At 39.6% G+C, this 20,342-nt stretch overlaps 1 protein-coding gene across 1 annotated transcript; it reads right to left on the minus strand.

Annotated features, from left to right (window-relative positions):
* Positions 1-2,921: 2,921 nt before the first annotated feature.
* LOC149839699 (putative transferase At4g12130, mitochondrial) lies at positions 2,922-18,670 on the minus strand. The gene is made up of 5 exons (XM_090004203.1): positions 18,138-18,670; positions 17,271-17,518; positions 13,911-14,009; positions 3,690-3,848; positions 2,922-3,566 (listed from the first exon to the last, which is right to left on the minus strand). The coding sequence occupies exons 1-5, from the start codon at positions 18,650-18,652 to the stop codon at positions 3,325-3,327; spliced, it is 1,263 nt and encodes a 420-aa protein (XP_089860329.1). The 5' UTR covers positions 18,653-18,670; the 3' UTR covers positions 2,922-3,324.
* Between the last annotated feature and the right edge of the window lie 1,672 nt (positions 18,671-20,342).

Raw genomic sequence — 20,342 nt, forward strand, 5'->3', positions numbered from 1 at the left:
CCAATAGAGCAACATGCGCCAATTCATAATGGAACTTTGGTGGCTACGTGAAGAAGGTTTGATTGACAAGATTAGACAATGGTGGAACGAGCCTCAAGTTGCCTCTTGGGCGCTAAGGTTGGTAAGGAAGATGTACCAGGTATAAGGAAGATTTCAAAATAGAGGGGGTTGCAAGGTTTCAAAACATTGACGCTTGAGAAGAAGAGCTATTAAGGCTACAAAAAGGCTTGGGCATTAACGAAAGAGGCCCAAGGGAGGAAGATAACGAAAATAAAAGGTACAATTTATTTTTTATAATATATTGGAATGGAGGATGTGACACAAAATAAGATTGAAGCAAAAAATACTAACTTCTTTTGTTTGTATGCATCAATAAAAAAAAAAAGGGAAAACTTTCATCACACGATGAGGATAAGTGGTTGCATTTACGAGAATGAGGACATTATCAGTGCAGCCACTGAGTATTTTTATGACACATTTACAGTTTCATTAGTTGAAGGATCCTTTGATTTAAATGATGCATGCATGAGCTCTTACGATGTAAGGGCTCAAGCTTCTTTAATTGAGTCTTTTTTGCTGGACGAAATAAAGCAAGCAATATAGGAACTTCCTAACAACAAGTTCCTGGGAGTAGATGGGTTCCCCATTGAATTTTTCAAAACAATTTGGTTAGCATAGAAGGATGATTTTGTAGTCAATGCAAGCTTACTTGGTAGGTGGGGAAAATCTACATTGGTTCTGGTCTCTAAGAAGTAGGGGGCAAATAAGATTGATAAGTTTAGATCAATTTCCTTGTTAGGTACACCTATTAAGGTAATTACACAGGTATTAGTCATGTGCTTAAAATAGGTGGTTCATCAAGTAGTGGACCCCTCACAATGTGAAGAATTCATGAAGGGTGTCTTCTAGCACTTGAAGCTATACACTCTATACACAATTCAAAGAAGAAATCTTTTTTACTTAAGTTGGATCTTCGAAAGGCATTTAACACTTTAAGCTGAGACTTTCTTCTTAAAATTTTGCAAAAAAGTGAGGGCAGGGGATAGATGGGTAAGGTAGATAAGAGCAATATTAGTGTCATCTTTAATTTCGGTTTGCATTAATAGCCAATAGGACCCTTAAGTCTAGAAAGGGGTTAAGGCAAAAGGACCTGATTTTCCCCCTTTTCATTATAGCCATGGAGGTGCTCAGCTACCTTCTAAAGCAAGCCAGCAGTTGTGGAAAGTACAAAGGGGTGAGCTTACCAAGTATGAAATCTTCTTTCACATTTTATTTGCGGATGACATTTTAATGTTTAGTGAAGCTTTTATAGAAAACATGCATTGTTTGAGGCTTGTTCTAAAAAAAATTCTTTGAATTTTCTGGGTTGACAGTGACTTCGGGGAAAAAAAGGTTTGTACTATTCAATGATAAGAGTGAGAGTATGGAGACCATGGCTCATCTTTCTATCTGAGAGGAGGGAGCTACCTATGAAATACTTGAGGATATCATTGCATAGAGGGGTGACAAAAGTTAACACAGCTGGTAGGGTCTTTCAATCTGAGAGGAGGGAGCTACCTATGAAATACTTGAGGATATTATTGCATAGAGGGGTGACAAAAGCTAATTTTTGGACATCAGTAGATGACATAATTAGTATTAAGGTGGAGTCATGAAAGACAAAGGTATTGTCAAAAGCTAGTAGATATATTTTGGTTAAGAATGTCCCTGCTACGATAGTCAAGTAGAAGATCAACAAGGTACTTAAAAGGTTCTTATGAGGGGCCAAGAAGATAAGGAGTCATTGGCACCCTTATATTGGGAGGTTATCGCGGTGATAGCCAAGGAGGAAGGGTCATGAGGAGCAAGTATGAACTACATGATTTGCCTTAGAATTGGGTTGAAAATTCGAAATAAAAGTTTGGGTCGGGTTTTTGGAAGAGACTATTGAAGATTTATGAGATCTTTATATCCAGCATTAAGGTAAAGGTAATGGAAGTTTTTAAAGGGATGTATGGCCGCAAAAGTACCCTTACAACAGAAGTACCCGAATCTATTTCGAATATGTAGAGGCAGGGGGAAGAGTAGGAGAGAACTGGTCAAGGGAGCATCATTTGTAGCTCCAAGTAGGACGTCGCCACACCAGTGAGACCGAACATCAGCTGCAATTGCTTATGGGTGATTTGGATGGTGGAGAAGACAGCCTATGGTGGGAGCAGGAGAAAGATAAGGTCTTCATGATGGCATCCTGATACCGTGTACAGGGAGGGACCTTGCTCAGTTACTTGGCTACCTGTTCTCCAGTCTTTGGAGAGCCGACGACTTTCCTCCAAGGTTGGCTCTTTTAGGATGAGTAGTGTTGCACGGGAGAGAGGCAATTGATTCCATTCGCCAGCGGCAAGGCATTTGCTTGGCTAGCAGGTGCTGACTGTGTCAGCATGCTATTGAGACTATAACACATCCCTTTGTTAATACAAGTCAAGAAACTACATAAGCTGTTTTGGAATCATAGTCTTCCTACGTATATTCACAACCCACGTGACTTGTTCCTTCACCACCGACAATATAAGGAACAGGAGAAAAACGACTATGAATGAAAGTGTTGGGTTGTCACCATGTGAAAGCACGTCTGGATGCATAAAAACTAAGTTCTCTTCGAAGATGCTGCCACAAATATAAAGCTCTACAGCTTCAGGTCAGTCGAGAGTGCAGAGAGTGGAAGAGGCTCAAAGCTGAACCCAGACAGGGTAGCTTTCTAACTCACATTCTGCAGATTTAGGGGGCTGCACGCTGTTCTCACGGGATCCAGGTGATTTCTCATCACCCGATGTTGGCTGGAATTTTTTACCCTGTACTTCTTGGTCCTGTACTTCATAAGTCCTTTAATTTATAAATCTGAATTGCCTTTCGCCTCAAAAAAATTAGAGAGAAAGAAAGAGATTGATTTGCAAAAGGGGTATTAGAGCAGTTTTGCTACTTCATTGACATGCTTACAAAGCTGTGTACAATTCGTAGGAAAATTATTGCACGGCCTTGGCAGTTATGTTGGGAAAAGTCCCACAATGTTATCTTGCGCCAGTGGCTAGCTACAGCTATTTTCACCAAAAGTCGACAACTTTTTTGTTTAAATTCCTCGGTAGCACCACCACTTTGCTTCATACTCAATCTTCTACGGTTCTGTTCAAACAAAACAAGTCCGACTCTGAGCCTCCAATCTTTCTGAAACATGCCTGTATCATCTCTATCACTTGTGAAGCCCATCAACTAGCTGGGCAGAATAAAATACTCATAAATATTGCAATGGATGTAAAGAGTGCCGACTAAAAGATGAGATTTTATACAGGTCTAAGCAACGGCAGTGTGCTCTTCCTCATGACCCCATTCTGCAGGCCACCACTGCGGACGGAAAACTTTCACATAGACATCATCTTGTTCTTTAATTCTCAGTGAACTAGAGCCCTTGAGGGCTTCTTCCAGTCTCAACACACCCATACCTTGGCAGCCGACCACCGTCGTTACAGAACCTGCATCTTTACAGGATGAAACGTTCACAACTTCTGCACCTTGACTGACCTTTGCTTCTATTTCTGTTGAGAAAAAGGAAAAGATAAAACCACCGTTAAGAATGACAATGGCCCGTAATCAGCAGTTCTCATGGAAAAGAATGCAACTGCAAGCAAAGATATTCCAACCATCCATATAACAAGTACCTTTACCCTGCCCATCGACAAAGATCATAGGGAGCAAACGCCGGCGGATGACACCACGGTGGTGTGTACGAGCAATCAACTCTTGACCGAGATAGCATCCCTTCTCGAAGCTGATCGCATTCAAACCAGCAAAATTGTATTCAAGAGGGATTGCCTCACCTGTGCAAGTATATGGTAGAGCTTTTCAGGCAAAAACTAACCGTATGGCAAAAAATGTATTTGCATTACAATTCTGTAAAGAAGAGCACACACATACTTCCGAGAGGAAAGAACAGCTAGGATTCCTCTAAATATAGGTTGAACAGAGAACCATGAAAGAAAATGAATAGAAAGCATCCATATCAGAAAGCATAAAAAAGGAAATGCATATTTTTATATGGACCTATAAGGAAAGTACACAGACAAAAGGGTGAACGTGCACACACACACACACACACACACACACACACACACACACACACACACAAAGCAACCATTGTCAAATGTGCAGATAAGCGAGGCATGAGCCTTCAATGATAGGTGAGATCCTTGAGATCTTCATGCTGGTTAGCAGCAACCTGCAGATGATGTTCCATTAAGAAACTCGACAGATGTGCCATGAGGAAACCAATCCCAGATACATTAATAATGTACTTGCGTTCACTTGAGAAATTTCTTCATATATGCTTCAAAATAATCAGATCCAGCATATGGATCTCAAACTCGCTCCTTCAATAGTGTCAAAAAGTGAACCAATATGCATATTAATAAAATTGGCATCTTTCAAAGAGGAGAAAGAAAACTTGCAAAGCAGCTCTTTTAAGTGGTTTTTAAGGCCATACAAGGATTTCGTCAAGTTTATCAACATGATTCTCACCATAGAGAGAAAATCTATAGAGAACATATTCGTGCAAATTTTTAAGAGGTCAGCATGTAAAAAGGCATTAAGGGCATGAGGCTTACGCAAAGAAAATCCAGACAGATCCCAATGGAAACTACAGAGTGACAAGTGCAGCAGCAAGAGTGAACATCTTGTGGTTGTCTTAACTAGAGTTACCGGAAGCGCCCCTATAGTAGGGGAAGCGTGCTTCCCCGATACGTGCTTCGGAAGCGCAAAACGTCGTGCTTCCGAAATGCGTGGGGAAGCTTCCCCTTTTTTGGAGAAGCACACTTCCCACCACGCTTCTGTAATGAAAAGAGGCGGAAGCACCAATAGAGCAAAAGTCACTCCTTAAGAGTGACTACAAGAGCCAAGAACACAAACACCAAATGCGCACACACAAAACTCACAAATATAGGAAATGACTTTAAGTCATAAGTTGGATTTATTGAAGAAAGGAAGAGAAGGGTGTAAAAACCCATGCATTTACAAGGGGGAACCTCCTCTTTAAATAGAGGAGGGAAGCACTAAAGAGGACCCATAAAGGGGGCTCCCTTCTAGTCGTTGGGAGCCCCAACGGTCATAAATATGACTGTTGGGGCCCCAACGACTAGATGGGTGGGGCCCCTTTATGATTCCAAAAAGCAAAAAGAAGAAATAAAAAAGAAAAAGAAAAAAAGGGAAAAAGAGAAAAAAGGAAAAAATAAAAAGGTACATTTGGGATTTACCAAAATACCCCTATCGGGTTTTTGGTTTATACAAAACTGAAAAAGAAAATATAATTATGTATATATATATATATACGTATATATACTTATATATATACTAATGTATATATATATATATAAGTATATGTATATATATATTTATATATACATAATTTAACACGCCCCCTCAAACTTTACGGGGAGAAGACCGAAAGTTTGCCAAGAAGAAACATGAATCGTGAAGTTGGGAGCGCCTTGGTGAAGAAGTCAGCTAGTTGATACTCTGAAGTGACATATGGCAATGTGATGGTTCCTTTGAGATATTCGTCTCGAACATAATGACAATCCATTTCGATATGCTTGGTCCGCTCATGAAAAGTGTGATTGCTGGCAATGTATATCGCACTCTTGTTATCACAACAGAGCTTGGTGGGAGTGGAAATGTTGACGCCCATGTCACTAAGAAGACTTCTGAGCCACACAATCTCCATAGTTGTCATTGCCATAGCTCGATATTCAGCTTCAGTAGATGATAAGGAGACCTTCTGCTGCTTCTTGCATCTCCACGAGATGAGAGATTCACCTAAAAAAATGCAAAGACCCGTAATTGAGATCCGATCATTGGGATTTCCTCCCCAGTCAGCATCAGTAAAAGCAGTTAATTCAAGAGATGAGGAAGAGGATAAGAAGAGTCCCTTGGAGATGGTATTTTTGATATATCGCACAATTCTCATTACGGCCGCCATATGGACCGTAGTAGGAGCGTGCTGAAATTGGCTCGCTGCATGAACCGCATGAGCTATATCTGGACGTGTGATGGATAGATAGGTGAGGGATCCAATTAATTGGCGGTAGGGAGTTGGATCTTCAAGAGGAACACCATCTTCAAGTCTTAGCTTCGCATTGATAACTTCAGGGGTCTCCACTTTCTTTTCATCAGATATTCCTGACTTGGTACAAATTTCCGCAGCTAACTTCATTTGAGATAAGATGTACCCTCGTGCTGAATAGGCCACTTCAATTCCTAAAAAATATCTCAAATAACCAAGGTCAGACATATCAAAAGTATCTTTTAATATAGACTTAACATCATTTACTCCCTTTTTGTCATTCCCAGTGATGATCATATCATCATTTACTCCCTTAACATCACCTGTTCTTTTGACAAAAAGAGCAGTGTCAGTATAACAAGAAGAAAAACCTAAATTGATTAATACAGTACTAAACCTGTCATACCAAGCTTTAGGAGCTTGCTTAAGTCCATATAAAGCCTTTTTTAATTTTAAAATTTTTCCATTTAAATTCATACCTGGAGGTGGTTCCATATAAACTTCTTCATTTAAATTACCATTCAAGAAAGCATTTTTAACATCAAGTTGAAAGATGGGCCATTTTTTGACAGAAGCTATAGCAATAAGGGCTCGAACACTAGTCATTCGAGCAACCGGGGCAAAAGTTTCATCATAGTCTACCCCATACTCTTGGGCATAACCTTTGGCTACCAACCTAGCCTTATATCTTTCCAATGAACCATCACTCTTAGTTTTTACTTTAAACACCCATCTACATCCAATGAGTTTCTTGCCATTGGGAGGATCAATGACTTCCCAAGTTTGTGCCTTTTTAAGAGCATTAAGTTCAAGCTCCATAGCTTCATTCCAATGATCATATTGTTTAGCATCATTGTAATGTGATGGTTCATGAAATGAGTGAAGAGCAAGAAGACATGCTCGATAATTAGGGGAAAAAGAGTCATAAGAAACAAATCTATTTGGAATCTTAGGAATGCGATTTGATCTTCTTTGAGAGGTTTCTTCTATCGACTCATTTTGAGAAAATCTTTCAAGGGCACATGAAGGATTTCTTTCATTCCTTCTAGAGTAGACTTGTATTTGTCTTGAAGCATTCTCTTCTAAGTTTTGATCATTATTTGGATGTTCAACAAGATCTTCAAGAGGTTCATTAAGATCAATATGATCATCTATGATGTTTTCTTGAGGTAACAAGTCAAATAAAAAGGAATAGTCAATATTTTCATTTGGTTGATGCAAAAAACCATTTTCTTCTTCGAGGAATGTGACATCTTTTGAGATATAAAGTTTATTATTAAGGATGTCAAAACATCGATATCCTTTTTGTTTTTCGCCATATCCCAAAAAAATACACTCAATAGCTCTAGGAGAAAGTTTATCATTTTTGCGAGTTAAAACAAAGCATTTACATCCAAAAATTCTTAATCTTTTATAATCGGGAGACATATTGTAAAGTTTTTCAAATGGAGAAAGATTTTTCAAAGAGGATGAAGGGATTCTATTGATGAAATATGTTGAAGTTAGAACCGCTTCGGCCCAAAAGGATTTTGGGATATTTTTTGAAATCAATAATGTTCTTGTAGTTTCTATTATATGCCTATGCTTTCTTTCCGCAAGACCATTTTGTTGCGGAGTGTTGGGACAAGAACGTTGATGACAAATTCCATTTTCTTTTAAGTAAGTTTGAAAATCATTAGACATATATTCACCTCCCGAATCGGACCTAAGAATAGATAGATTTCTCAAAAATTGATTTTTAACCATAGCATGAAATTCTTTAAAGAACGAGAAGACTTCAGATTTGCGACTTAAGAAGTATATCCATGTAAATCTAGTGAAGTCATCAATAAATACCACATAATACGAAAAGCCTCCTTTAGATAAAATAGGGGAAGGTCCCCACACATCGGAATGAACAAGTTCAAATGGCCGAGTGGCAAAATAACTTCTTTGAGGAAACGGAATAGCTTTTGATTTCCCAAAAATGCAATCTTTACAAGTCATGTGATTGTCTTTACAAGTATTGTTCAAAAAAGGGAAAATAGACATTTTTACAAAATTTGGATGACCAAGTCTCTCATGCCAAATTCCAATACTTTTATCTTTAACAAGATTGCAAGATGACTTAGATGGAAGCGTCAAAAAGTCCATAAAATAGAGATCACCCCTTCTATGGCCTTGCCCAATCAGCTTCCCTGACTGAAGATCCTGCACGATGCAATCTTTAGGTGAGAAAGAGACTTGACATCCATGGTCGGTGATTTGGGAAACGGAAAAAAGATTTAAATTAATTTTTGGAACAACTCTTACTTTAGGAACAAAGAAATTTTGAGAATTTTTGAAGTCAAGTGTTCCAATACTTTCAATTTTTAAAGATGTTCCATCGGTCGTTGAGACATAGGAGGACATAGGTTCGGAGAAAACATTGGAAAGGGAGTTTTTATGAGATGTCATATGGAAAGAAGCACCAGAGTCTAGTATCCACATACCTGGAGGTGATGAAGAGTAGGCGATGGCGGCTCCGGATGTTGAAGGAGAAGACTTGAGAAGGTGTTGGAGAACTTCGGAGATATGATTAAGAGTTTCTTTGATATCTCCTTCTTTGGTACTTTCTTCCTTCTTTGGAGAATTTTCTCCAACCGCGGCAACCTTTCCTTTAAGCTTAGGACAAACCGGTCTAATGTGTCCCGGTTTATTACAATAGTGGCATATGATTCCCTTTCTAGGCCCATTGATATTTTTGTTAAAGTGGGGAGGTCTATATGTTTTAACATTAGAACCGGGCCTATTAACGGCCAAAACTTCATCATTCCTAATGCTCAAGCCAAGTCGAGTTTCTTCTTGACATACCTCGGCAAGAGCATCCTCAATAGGTAGGGCTTTGCTTCTATGGAGAAGAGATGCCCTCACTTGTTCGAATTCCGGGCGAAGTCCATGAAGGAATTGAAAAAAGTGCTCCTTTTCAATTTGTTCCCTTCTTAGTTCAATGTCTTGTGGAGCAACCCATTTGGGCTCAAGAAGGACAAGCTCATCCCAAAGAGGAGTTAGAGAGCTAAAATAGTCCCGGACACTCATATCCATTTGTTTGGTGGAACGAATTTTTTCTTGGCAAAAGAATTGCCGAGCAAGATCCTTTTGGGTATACATACCCTTAAGAAAAAACCAAGCCTCATTGGCTCTTCTAAACTTGGCAATATTGGCACAATTTTTAAGATCTACGTTGTTCATAAACCATGCCAAGATTTTGGCATGGTTGTTTTCCCAATCCTCGATTTTGGATTGATGTTCATTAATGGCTTTGATGCGCTCATCACCATCTAAAGCCTTTTCAACTTCATTTTCAATTTTGGTAAGAACAAGAGAGGGTTCGGGAGTAGTCCCCATAACAAAACCCCAAAGTTTCTTACCTCTTAGATGATTTTCCATAGCGGAGGCCCACATGAGATAGTTGGACCCATTTAGCTTGAAAGAGAGCTCCACTTTAGAGTCACGTTCCATCGGCACCAAATATACTTCCTTTCTTCAAAACTATGAGCGGCACGCTTTCCAAGATGTCAAAAGAGAAACTCAATCACCAACCTTGCTCTGATACCATGTAATGAAAAGAGGCGGAAGCACCAATAGAGCAAAAGTCACTCCTTAAGAGTGACTACAAGAGCCAAGAACACAAACACCAAATGTGCACACACAAAACTCACAAATATAGGAAATGACTTAAAGTCATAAGTTGGATTTATTGAAGAAAGGAAGAGAAGGGTGTAAAAACCCATGCATTTACAAGGGGGAACCTCCTCTTTAAATAGAGGAGGGAAGCACTAAAGAGGACCCATAAAGGGGGCTCCCTTCTAGTCGTTGGGAGCCCCAACGGTCATAAATATGACTGTTGGGGCCCCAACGACTAGATGGGTGGGGCCCCTTTATGATTCCAAAAAGCAAAAAGAAGAAATAAAAAAGAAAAAGGAAAAAAGGGAAAAAGAGAAAAAAGGAAAAAATAAAAAGGTACATTTGGGATTTACCAAAATACCCCTATCGGGTTTTTGGTTTATACAAAACTGAAAAAGAAAATATAATTATGTATATATACATATATACGTATATATACTTATATATATACTAATGTATATATATATATAAGTATATGTATATATATATTTATATATACATAATTTAACAGCTTCCCCCACTCTTCCCCCTCGTTTCCCTCTTTTTTACATTTTATTTTTTATTTTTTATTTTTTCGCTTCCCCCTCGCTTCCTAGGTCGCTTCCAAGACGGTTCGTGACTCGCTTCTAAGTAGTCCCACGCTTCCCGCTTCCTAAATTTTTGAAAGTGCCTCGCTTCCCGTATCGCTTCCCGCTCCCGCTTCCTCGACTGGCAACCATGGTCTTAACCCTTCAGTTTGCATGAAACATTTGGCATGGAAGCTTTGTACCCTTTAATGACATCCCAGCCTTTCTTTTGATTTGTACACCGAGTTGCATGTGCTGGGAGTACAAGGTTATATGTTTGGGATAGATCCAGTTGTAGAAGAAGTGGGTGTTGTTGAACCGCTAGGTTGGGCACATGAGACAAATAGTTAGTTTTGAGAGGTAATAGGAAGGAAGCAGTCACTAAAGGGACCTTTCTCTGAAGAATGTCTCTAAATTCTAAAAGGAGCAATCTAGGTAGTCAAGGGTTTTGGACATTTTGAAGACAGAAAATACAGTAGCATGTATTGTAACTAGTACTGCAACTGTCCAAAAGCGGTACCGTATCATAACATGATGTAAAAATCACAATTACTTGCCTAATGACTTTTTTGCAACTAATCGGTATGCATTTTTATGAGAGTTCTGAAACTTTTTTTTTTCACAACACAGCATAAGCAGCATTTAAAAATACCTTCCTCGCTTCAGCAATTCGTAAATGTGGTGGGAATGAAGAAAAATGAAAACCACTGTATACTGCATATGGTTTAAATGGCCAGAAGTTCCTTTCACAAAAGCCTTTTTCTTGCGCTACATTTAGCTACTGTTTCAAAATGGGCTTTCCTTGATGCTGTAGCCAACCACCCAAGCTTCAGTTATGTTCATGAAAGTGCTTTGCAATCATTAGAGACTTTAAGCAACTTGGCCCAAATGGCTTAGCTCTAAGGCTGAAATTACATGGGCTTTGCTGACTTATGTTGGTGTTCATGCAATCATTCTGAAGAACTGACTATCCCACATACTTGAGTTCTCTTAGTATGAATCCAGCTGGTTCATAAACAATCAATTCCAAGAACAGGGACATGCTTGTAGGAATTGCTCAGATTTAGTTATGTTCATAAAACAGGATGAGTCCTGAATTGTTGAGACTTTATAAGGGCTCTATAACATGGAGTTAGTCTCTTGGGATTTTCCAGTTTGAATCAGATGGTCGAATACCTATTCGATTAGCTGACTTGGATGAGAAGTTAGTGACTGGTTGAATAGCTAAGTCTATTGTGGACTTCAGTTTACCTGGATTAGCAGGACACCTAGCCACATATATCAAACACTTAACTCTTTCTTAGTTATTTGCCGGATGTGGTCCTTTTATAGAATAATCAATTGCCTATTGTATATCTGGTTCTGCTTCAGTGAATATCCTGATAGTCCTAAATATGATTTGTAACCATTAATCTATAGAAAACATAAACAACTGTTAGAATCAACCTGAATATCTAGCATTAAACACCAAAATTCATGGGCTTAAAACCTCTGATCCCATAATAATTCTCCATTTATGTGTTGGCTTAGTTTGTAAGTTTACAACATGAAAGAAATGGAAGCATTAAATTTAAAGACAAAGTGAAATAAACTGTGTCCCAAGCTATTCGAACTTGAGATCAAACCAAATCAATCTAGTCTAGATAGAATTAAGGTTGAGTGGAGCACAGCTTGTAACAGCCTCCCAAAGTCTTGTTGAACATATGGTTTGAGAGTTCAACAATCTTTTTAACATAGGATTGGCTGTTACTACCTGCCTGATTTATGGTTTCAGCTTGGTCATAACATCATAAAAAATGTCATCCTCACAAATAACTAATTACATTTACAATAATCTTTTCATAGTTAAAAACTATTACTATCATTTCGATATAGCTAAAAAGAGCTATTCTCATTTTTTTTGGGGGTGCTAGTGGGGCTTGTTTGACAAACAATTTGGGTGTAGTGATTCCCAAGAGCCTGATCCAGAGGGCAGGATTCCACTATGGGAGAAAGCATATCTTAACTGGAAAAGTCCGGGAAATGCCTTACAGGGAGCTCCTTCTCAAACCGCTGGGAGCTGGGAAGAGATAAGGCCAGCAACTCCATCTGAAATCGAAGGAAACTGGACTATATGATTGGTATATACATGGGAACACAAAAGTACCCATATTGACATGGATATGCTGTCCAAGTACATGTACCTTTACCGATTAATCAATTTCTGAATGTTGGGGTGGATCCTAAAGAAATACCACTTCCTCATGAATTTATCTTGAATCGGGATCTTTTGGCTCAAATTTATCCCAGTTTTGCAGAGAGAGCAACCCCATTTTTCACCCTCACCGGGCGAAATGAGAGAAATAAGGTGGCTACACAAAGGCAGGGTAGAAAGACAAACATACCCCTATGTGAGAAAACAATGATAGGGTATTCATGATGTCATCTTCAACAAGACGGAGGGTAAGTATTAGATACTAATGAAGATGCAAAATTATTGAGTAAATAATTAAATATCACCTTAGTTTCATTTTTTGATTTTTTTTAGATCGGCCCTTATGGATGTGAATTACCATATTTGTTCAGTAGGAAAGCAGCAAAAGTTGATAGAAAGTGAAAAAAGTGGATTCAAATTGCCACTTAAACTTCAAGATCATTTTTCAGATTAGCATTCAGAATCTTGAAACTATTGTTGTTTCCACAAAAGCATTGTTGATCCATTTACATGATTCTTTTTGGTGAAGCTTTCCATAACTTTTAATTGCTTCTGTTATGTCAGAACTTATGCATGAATCGTGAAATGATAGGTGCTAAATCATACGTGCTAAATGAGTTTTTCAGGTTTTATTTTTGTTTTATTTTTAAATTCTGACCATCCAGATGTGATCTATGTACTTGATTTTATAGGGATCAACTCTTGAACTGTACGAAAAATCAACAGTCCAAAATCTTTGTAAATTTTCGAGGCTCAAAATATCATTTTTTTTCATCAAAAACACATGATCCAGGTGTGGATGCCTCATAAATCGACCATGCCCAACACATTTATGGGGTCGGAACTGCAAAAACAAACACCGGAATGGCAGAAAAACCCATTTAGCATGTATCAATTTCGCACCTCTCTCTCTCTATATATATATATATATATATTATTTATATATATATACATAATATAGATAAAATTGGACTTGGTTAGGTTTTGGACAGAAATGGACCTCAGTATGGTTGACTTCACCTCACACAAAGGAAGCCGTGTCCAAGTGTCACACCTGCATGGGTGCAACGCGGGTGTGGTTCCCTCTTAGAAGAGTCAGTGTTACATAGCTTATAATACATAATGGACTAGTTTCCTGTGCGTACATCTGTTGAAAGTGTGCTACTAATTATAAATCGGTCATACTCTGATGTCTATCTATGGTTCTGTACTCCATAAAATTTATAACATGAGCAAAAAATGGAGTCCACAACTGCAAAGGCTTAACCAAGAAAATGTGAACAACTAACAAATAGCACATTTATGGTCTCATGGTAGAGAAGAATTTTCTTGAAAGCATCAATTTTTCTGCACTTGTTCGGCATACGAGAACAGGAGCAATCTAAATAACATGAATATAAGTGTAAGAGAAGAAATGCACCTTTGGGGATTTCAGTCGAACCCTCTGCAACACCTCTCTCTATTCTCCATTGAACATAGTACTGCTCATCGACTTCCTTATCGGCTTCAACCAATGGTGCTGCAAGAGGCGGAAGAATCACCATCAATATGTTAAATGATGTATTTGAAAGTCAATAACTCAAATCAATATCAATACTACCCTAACGATAATCACAAAGGCCCTTGGCAATAGACTCAAAAGCGCTCTACCCTCGGTTATCTCCCTGGTTCAATGTGCATTCTTGTCGGGTAGACGTTTTCATGACTGTGTGGTGATGGCACGAGGCTATTCATTATATCTATGCATAAAAAAAGAAAGCTTTCTTATTCAAGATAGATTTGAGAAAGGCCTCTGATTCAATAAAGTGGTCATACCTATCTAGATGTATGGAAAACTTCGACTTTGGGGAAAGATGGCAGTTATGGGTAAGAGCCATATTATGTTTGGCCTCAATTGCCATAAACATTTATGGGGAAAAAGGAGAATTTTTTCAGCCATCCAGGGGTCTTAAGCAGGGAGACCCATTGTCCCCACTATTATTTATCTTGGCCATGCAGGGCTTTACTTATCTAATGAATGAGGCATGCGAACAGGTATTTTTCAAAGGCATTTCTCTACTAGGGTTCCAAATTTTTTCACCTATTATTTGCAGATGACATAATCATTTTTGGTGAGGCGACAGAGACAAGTTTCAGATCCCTTTGGCTGATTTTGAGAAGCTTCTCCAAATTGGCAGCCTTACAAGTTAATGGAGATAAAAACCAGGTAACAATTTTCAATGAAGATCGTGGGGGGTTCTGGGGGAGCTTACCTTTGAAGTACCTGGGCATCCCGTTGCATCGTGGGGTGTCAAGGGACCGATATTGGGCCGGAGTGGAAGATAGAGTAAATGGAAGATTGGATATGTTGTCGGTGAAACCTTTTTCACTTGCGAGTAGAGTCACATTGGTTAAACATGTTCTTGCCACTATTGCACAAAACCTCATGATTATGTTTGTTATGCCTAAGAAGACAGTTAATATATTGCAAAAAATATTTCAAAATTTTCTATGGGTTGGTAGAAAGGATGGTAACACTATGGGTTGGTCGAAAGGATGGTAACACAAGAGGTCTAGTGAGTTGGCGAATGGTCTCACTACCGATGGAAATTGGTGGGCTTGGCATCCACGATCTCCATCGTGCCAATAAGGCCTTTATTATTAAGTGGTGGTGGGTGATATGCACGGAAGATAGCATGGTTGCCAAGTGTCTCAAGGCGAAATATGGCCTTTACAGGTGGCCATGGCAATGGATACAGGATACAGGATACAAGATGGAAGAATGGTTCGGGGTTTTGGAAGGGGCTTGTCTCAGTTTTACCATTTTTTTGGAATGCATTAAGGTGGACTTGGGTAATGGAGGCTCTACAAGCTTTTGGTGGGATGTTTGGTTGGAAGATCAGACCCTGCGAGATCATTTCCCCAATCTATTTCATGTGGTGACTGGAACTAACCGGTCGGTTGCCACTATGTGGTCTGAGAATGTGGGTTGGTGCTTTGATTTCAGAAGAACACCATCACCTGCAGCAATTTGTGAGCACTGAGCAGCAATCCTTTATTTCACTCTCCTCCAATATATCTATGCGGGATAGGGATGATAAGATCATTTGGAAGCTTTCTTCCGATGGGAGATTTTCGGTGAAGTCTTGTTACCGATCACTTTGTCCAGCTGCAATGGGTTATCTCCCTAAGGGGCCTCTTTGGGGAGAGGGCCTCCTGCCGAGAGGGTCAACATTTGCATGGTTAATCTTGTTGGACAAGGTTAAAACTTATTCCTTGCTAAAATCAAGGAGATTTCATCTTGCGAGTAGATGTAGAATGTGCGACTCTTGTGAGGAAACGACAAATCACTTATTTAATGATTGTAAATTCATAAGGGTTATACAGCAAAAAGTGTGGGGTGAGCCGGATCGACCGATATCAATTAACAATTCTTTTAGAGATATTCTATTGACACGGAATTTTCATGGGAAGGCTCCAAATGGGTCTATGTGCGTCATTGTTGGCTCTTGATAGCATGGCGAACAATCTGGTTGGAGAGGAACATGCGGTCATTCAACTGATGCTCCAAACCGTTGGGGGTCGCCCTTGGCATGATACAATGGGAGCTAAGACAATGTTGCAAACTGAAATGGCCTGATTCGGATTTGAGTTGGATCAATGTTGTGAATAACATGGAGGCGTAGCAAGGCGTAAGACCCGCTCATGAAGCGAGATAATTTATGTACTATTAATGAATAATTGGATATTAAGTGGAGAATCTAAACTAAATTATAAAACGAATTCCAAGCAACGACTACAACGCAATAATTTAATTGATCCAACAAATAAGATGTGATTATTTAACCAAGGAACAAGAGACAATTAGCATAAATATAATATAAAGAAATAAATGTGTAAATTGTAAAGTAAAACTAATAAAATGTCGACAACTAGAGTTATTGTTGTTAATGCACTTTTACAAATTAAATATATATACAATTAATTAATTAATTGTATAGAAAAAAGTAATTTTCTAAAGAAAAAGAATATTGGAAGAACAAGAAGGGGGAAGGAAGAAGAAGAAGACTGAAAGAAAAAGAAGATCGAGAAGAAGAACAGAAGAAGAAGTTCGACAGAGGAAAAAAGAGGAGGAGGACGAGAAGAAGAACAAAAGAAGAAGAAGGAGAAGAAGATCGGCAGAGGAAGAAGAAGAAGAAGACATCGGCAGAGGAAGGAGGAGAAGAACAGAAGAAGAAGAGAAAGAGAGGGTACATATCGAGTACTGACCTTCTTCTTCCTCTGCTGACCTTCTTCCAAGCTTCTTCTTCCTCTATCGAGGAAGAGAGAGAGAGAGGGGAGTGCCAGATCGGACCTCCTATTTTTTCTTTTAAAAAGAACATTTGAGGTGTGTGCCTCATCCTCAAGGTGCACCTCGCTTTGAGGCCCATGAAGCGCATGCCTCCTGTTGTCTTACGCAATATTGGTGTGCCTCGAAGGACCAAAGGCTGCGTCTCGCCTCAAGGCGTGTTTTTAACAACACTAGCTGGATTAATCTCCCCCAGTTCAATTGCATGTGACATTGACAATGATATTCACATGATTTTAATTTTCTAATTATTTGTATTACTTAGTCTTAGGGTGACACCTCATCCCCTATGTATGTGATGTACTGATTATTCTTATGCCAATGAAATGTTTATTTTCCTTAAAAAAAAAATCAAACCAATAACTGCGGACAAGTTCACAAGAAATAAGACTGAGAAATGCAATATGTGAGATTGACAATGGTTAGACATTCAATGCCTTCTTGAAATCTTACGAGATGTATCAGATGGGAAGATCCCCCTAAAACCAAGGGAAGCCAACCGAGGGTCCCTGAACCATCTCCATCCAAGACTATTTCCTTGTGCAGCAGCTTTGCCTGCATCATCAACTGCACCGCCCCAACCAACTGCTGCCGCCTGAGGTTCACCAGTCGATGATAGCTCGTCAAAAATTCCAAAGCATTGCCAGCAAGAGAATTCTTGAGCCACATTCTCTACATCAACCTTTGCTCTCAAACGGTACCTTTCACATATGAAAGAGATTAAGTTATTGGGATCTCTTCTAAACAATGGCTGGTCATTCCCACCAATTTAAGCATCAATTACTCACAGAAGCACATCAAAACTAAATGATCGGTCTTAACTATGGGTTATCATCAAGATTCAAGACAATTCAAAAAATAATAATAGTACCTTTACTTGGATGCACCCACATAACCAGAAAAGTGAGATAAGGCTGGAATATACCATTATGTTTCACAAGGCAATGTCCAAACCTACCCCAGCCAATCTGGAACTCAAGGCACATAAACGCAAACCTATATGCAGTAATAGCTCAAAGGGCCACTAAGAGAACTACACCCATTCTGCAGTAACGGGTACCACCCACTTACCCAGAAAACAAGGGAAAGTTGGGATATCACACTATGCTCCATAATGCAATATCACAACTTATCAAGCATTTCTGGATAAGTGGGTGCATCCTATTCTGCAAATAGCAACAGACTTGTTCAAGATGGAAAACCCAATTTCCTGAAACGCAATATCCCAACTTAGCCCCCATTTCTGGACAAGTGGGTGCATCCAATTCTGCAAATATCAATAGATTTGTTCAAGATGGATAGTCCCAATTTCCTGCATACCTCTTGAAGCACTCCAGGATCTCGTCCAAGCACTGGGAATCGACATCCGCAAACAGGGTCATCTCTGGGGCGGCTGGGCCAGGGCCAGCACCAGCGCGATCCAGCATCTGCTCGGGGGAAGGTGGGCGATAGAGGAAGAAGTCGTAAAGGAAGCGCCCGCGAGAGGTAAGGATGGCGGAGTAGATGGGTGGAGTCGAATGTAGGGGCTGGTTGGGAGTGGGGATGGCGAGTTCTTCCCTGGGGGGCTCGGCGAAGCGGCGGACATCGTTGGTGAGGAGGCCCTGCAGGAACTTGAGGGTGTCAGGGCCTCGGAATCGGATGACAGAGCGGCTCCTGAGGAGGGAAGCGAAGGGCCCATGTATGCTGCTGCTGCTCTTCTCACCGTCCTCCGCAGAATGGTTCTCCGCAGCCGATGGTGGTGATGAAGAGAGGCTTCGGCAAGAGAGAAGGCTTGAGCGACGGCTGCAGAAACGATGAGAAAGAGCCTTCCGGAGGGAAGGAGCCATACACAGCATCAGTTTGGCTTCTCTTTGTCTTTCTACTGAGATTGCAGCTGCTCATCAAAAGCAAACTCCACCCACCCCTCTTTAGTTCAGCAAGAACTACGTGTTGGTTCAGCCCAGACTACGTGTAAGGCAGAGAAACGTTGAGTCTGGTGTGGGAGAAACAAATAGAAAAAATTTCCTTTTTAGTGATTAGCTTTGCCCCAGAAAGAGTCCCACGTTTCCTTAAAAACACTCTAAAGCATAGCGGCAAAAAGTTTAAAACCGCAATTCTCGGCTGTGAATTTATTGTTAAAAACAAACGAAAAAAACTAATAATATCTAAAGCATGTTCCATTGACCACAGAATAATAGAAATATCAAATCAAAAGAGGAATGCCAAGTTTAGAAACCATAATCAACTGTTTCATTAAGAAAGAAACCCAATTCAAATGACCATGAGGGTTTCTCTAAAAAACAAGTCCATGAGGGTCTCATTCAAAACCAATAAAACCCTAAAACAAAAGAGACCCAATTGACAAAGTCAAGATTAAAGCATCAAACATTTCTCATTTGGTAGAAAGCAATAATATTGACTAAAATTTTTGAGGTAGAGTACATGACAATGTTTTGCAATGATTAGGTCTTTTGTTTTTATACTCTCTTTTTTACTGATGGTTTAAGCACAAGTTTATTTGACGGTTGAAATAACACGTTGATTGTTTTCGTCATCTGCAGACAAAGTACAGACATTATCTTGTGCTGGACTTTATTAACGGTGGTCACCTATTCTTTCAGCTCTATCTTCAAGGTCTTTTCAGGTATTGCAATTGGTTGCTTGGTATTTTTCATGGCACATCACTTGCAAAACTTTGAAAGTAATTTCAAGGTGACCTATTAATGAAAGAAAACGTGAGAAGAGTTTTTTTTTTTTCGACAGAGGGGTTAAGCAGACCCCTACCAGTTATACAACCATACCATTTGGGGATCGAACTTGGAACGTCCCAACACAAGGTGACGTGCACTAACTGCCCCTGCCAGAAAAGCGGAGCCCCGTTGGTAACGTGAGATGAGTTGCCCTTATGTTGCGTGCAAGTCAGAAAACATATGGGAAAGTTCTCAAATCTAAACATATATCTGACCATCCAAGTTCCATGTTAAGTTCTTCAAGCTGCCCTCAGTCAGACCTGGTCCTGGACATTGGTCTTCATCAAGTCACCTTAAAGTTTTGAGATGCAATGGTGATTGTTAAAATACCGAAATGGCTTTTGGTTTATTAATTATGTTATTATGTCTCCAGGGAGGATGTTGCACGTATCTATACTGCTGAGATAGTTTCTGCTGTATCTCACCTCCATGGTAATTGCATAATGCATAGAGATCTCAAGCCAGAGAAACATTCTTCTAGATGCTGATGGCCATGTACAACTCTGAGCCAAATAAAACCATGGTACTATGTACAGTGGCTCTCATGAGTTTGATCTGATGAACATCATGTTTGTAGGTCATGACGGATTTTGGACTGGCAAAGGAATTTGAGAACACCAGATCAAACTCTCTTTGTGGGACTGTGGAGTACATGTCACCAGAAATTGTTCTTGGAAAAGGGCATGATAAAGCAGCAGACTGGTGGAGTGTTGGCATCCTGCCATTTGAAATGCTGACTGGAAAGCTGAACTTCCTATCGTTTTTATTATTGGAAGGTTAGGTTCTTTTGATCACA

This window comes from Nuphar pumila, chromosome 4 (assembly GCF_984573655.1).
Source record: "Nuphar pumila chromosome 4, dmNupPumi1.hap1.1, whole genome shotgun sequence".
In the NCBI taxonomy this organism is placed as follows: Eukaryota; Viridiplantae; Streptophyta; class Magnoliopsida; order Nymphaeales; family Nymphaeaceae; genus Nuphar; species Nuphar pumila.

Excerpts from the sequence above, each read along its gene's own strand:
- LOC149839699 (XM_090004203.1), bottom strand. The coding sequence starts at position 18,652 with ATGCTGTGTATGGCTCCTTCCCTCCGGAAGGCTCTTTCTCATCGTTTC. Across the intron at positions 14,010-17,270 it reads CTTCCCATCTGATACATCTC|CACCATTGGTTGAAGCCGAT; the intron begins GTAAGATTTCAA and ends CGCCTCTTGCAG. Across the intron at positions 3,849-13,910 it reads TTCGACTGAAATCCCCAAAG|GTGAGGCAATCCCTCTTGAA; the intron begins GTGCATTTCTTC and ends ATACTTGCACAG.